Source organism: Myotis brandtii, unplaced genomic scaffold, assembly GCF_000412655.1.
Source record: "Myotis brandtii unplaced genomic scaffold, ASM41265v1 scaffold455, whole genome shotgun sequence".
Taxonomy (NCBI): Eukaryota; Metazoa; Chordata; class Mammalia; order Chiroptera; family Vespertilionidae; genus Myotis; species Myotis brandtii.
This window is the reverse complement of record NW_005367384.1, coordinates 2,966,871-2,969,370: the sequence shown is the minus strand read 5'-3', so window position 1 is coordinate 2,969,370 and position 2,500 is coordinate 2,966,871. Positions and strand designations below refer to the sequence as shown.

Below are 2,500 nucleotides of genomic sequence, written 5' to 3'. Positions count from 1 at the left end.
CACACTCACACTCACACACACACACACACACACACACACACACACACACTCTCACAGCAAAGAACACAAAGCACTCTTCCCTGTCACTTATGAGGATTTTGCTTTGTTAAGCACAACATGTGGAGGAAGAACACCAGAGTTCCTTGTTACCTTTGGATTTCAAAGACTCTTTGGCAGAAAGCACAAAGAGAGGAATAGTGATGATAAACACAATAAGCAGGAGAGCACTGAGCATAAGCTCCAACGTAGTAAAATCTTTCAGCTTCGTTCTTGCCATCTATAAAAGGAGAAAACAATTTTAGATTTGAAAAGGATTTTAAATTTCCTCTATTTATTTAATATATACAGCTAGTAAGTTTTCTTTAATGGAAAAGCCCAAATGTATTCCTAAGTAGATGAACAACAAATCCATGTACCCATTACATAGGACAAAAAAAATTATCAACTCACGGCCAATCTCATCTTCATTCCTACTTACTTCTCTCCCTAACCTTGCATTATTTTTAAGAAAATCTCTGTTGAAGCGTATCTCTTAAATAAGAAATTTCACAGAAGACAAGAAAAATGATATCATACCTAAATTATTTTTAAAATAATCCCATAATCATGAACTATCTAGTCAATGTTGACATTTCCATCATTGTCTGATTTTTTTTTAATTTTTTTTATTGATTTCAGAGAGGGGGAGGGAGAGAGAGAGAGAGATAGAAACATCAATGGTTCATAGGTCAACTGTCAATCACTGAGCCACACTAGCTGGGCTAATAATTTTTTATAGTTTGTTTGTTGTACTCTCATAAGGATGCAAGTAAGATTTATATATTATAATTCATTTATATTTAAGTGTTTTGTAATCAATAGTGTTTGTTTTGTAGATTTTCCCACAATTTGGATTTTATCAATTGTATCCCCATGCATGCTAACATGTTTCTCTATAAACTATTAGATCTAGAGTTTTGACCATATATAGGTTTGAGTTTTTAGCAAGAATGGTGCATAGGTGGCATAGCATCTTTCAGAAGGAGACATAAAATCTATCAGATTATCTTTTCTTTATGTTAACAGCCACTGGTGAGCATTCCTTAGATTCATTATATCATTAGGAGTTGTGAAACAGTAGTGCTGGAATTCTATCACTCTTTATGAGAATTACGCCTCCCACGCAGTCCATTCCAGAAATTTCCTTCAGCACCTCCATCTTAGGACGTTGTCCTTTCTTAGGGACAGTTCTGATCCCAGACTGAGTTGTGGCCCTGACCTGCATCAGTAGCAAGTAATAGCAAGCCTCTCACTCACATCTGTCCTTCCCATGGTTTTCCCTGATATCACTGCCTTTAGCCCCTCCTTTCTCTGACCCTACTACTATCATTCTTTAAAAAGCTTGTCCTTTGCAGGTCAACATTCCATATTCTCTCTCAAACAATAACTAAAACATATCATTTGATCACTTGTGCCAAATTCCAACAGCATTTTTTAAAAGATAACGTTTATTATCTTTGAAAGGGAAAACTTGGCATCTCCTGCCTTTGGCTTACGTAAGATCTGAGAACCTCAGGAAAACCTGTTTACCTAGGACAGCAATATCCTACATTGATTGCATTCTATATTTGCAATGATACTGAGATATAAGAATAGCCAAGCTTAAATTTTCCATTGTGCAGCTAACAGGACTGAGGTGCTTTAATGACACTTGCCCAAAATTCAGGACAAGTCAGTGGGACAATTAGTGGCCCTGTCTCCCACCTTATGGATCTTCCTTATGATCTCACGGACTGTTAGGTAAGGGCACATCTGTCTTTCATATTTTGTGTGAGAATAAGAAATCATATAAAGCCATATTATAGTGCAGAAATGTGCCACTCAATGGGAAGTGAAACGGACAGCAAGTCATAATCAATACATCAATCAGAATGAAGGGATAAAGTTCTCTTAGTGCCATAGATCTTATATAGAAGAAGTAAATAAATCTATTGTCAAGTTGGGTGGTGTAATGGAACAATTTCTAAAATGAGTTTCATTGACCTGCCAGCTTCTTGTACCCCCTTAAGTTGTCTGTAGAATCAGACATAAAGAAGCATTTGAAGGAAAAGGAGGGGAGAGAAGAGAGAAGTACAAGAACAACTATGTGAATGGGGTCGTTGGTCTTAAAGCCTTACAAACGTTTAATGGCTTCATTACTTGTGATACAAAATGGTGTTATCTACAGTCTAATTCTTTTTTTTTTTGCTTTTTTAAAAATAAATCTTTATTGTTCAGATTATTTCAGATGTACCTCTTTTTTCCCCCCATAGCTCCCCTCCACCCGGTTCCCACCCCACCCCACGCCCTTACTCCCCCTCACTGTCCTTGTACATAGGTGTAAGATTTTTGTCCAATCTCTTCCCGCACCCCCACACCCCTTTCCCCCCAAGAATTGTCAGTCCACTCCCTTTCTATGCCCCTGATTCTATTATATTCACCAGTTTATTCTGTTCATCAGATTTTTTATTCACTTGATTTT

General features: G+C 37.1%; 1 protein-coding gene across 3 annotated transcripts in view; it reads right to left on the bottom strand.

The window, feature by feature from the left end:
* Positions 1-2,500, bottom strand: part of MGAM (maltase-glucoamylase) — an 80,239-nt gene that overhangs the window by 64,299 nt on the left and 13,440 nt on the right. For all 3 annotated transcript variants that reach the window (XM_014546745.1, XM_005875032.2, XM_005875033.2), the window contains exon 2: positions 151-277. In XM_014546745.1, coding sequence (XP_014402231.1) covers positions 151-277 — 127 coding nt within the window. The remainder of the gene's footprint in view (positions 1-150; positions 278-2,500) is intronic.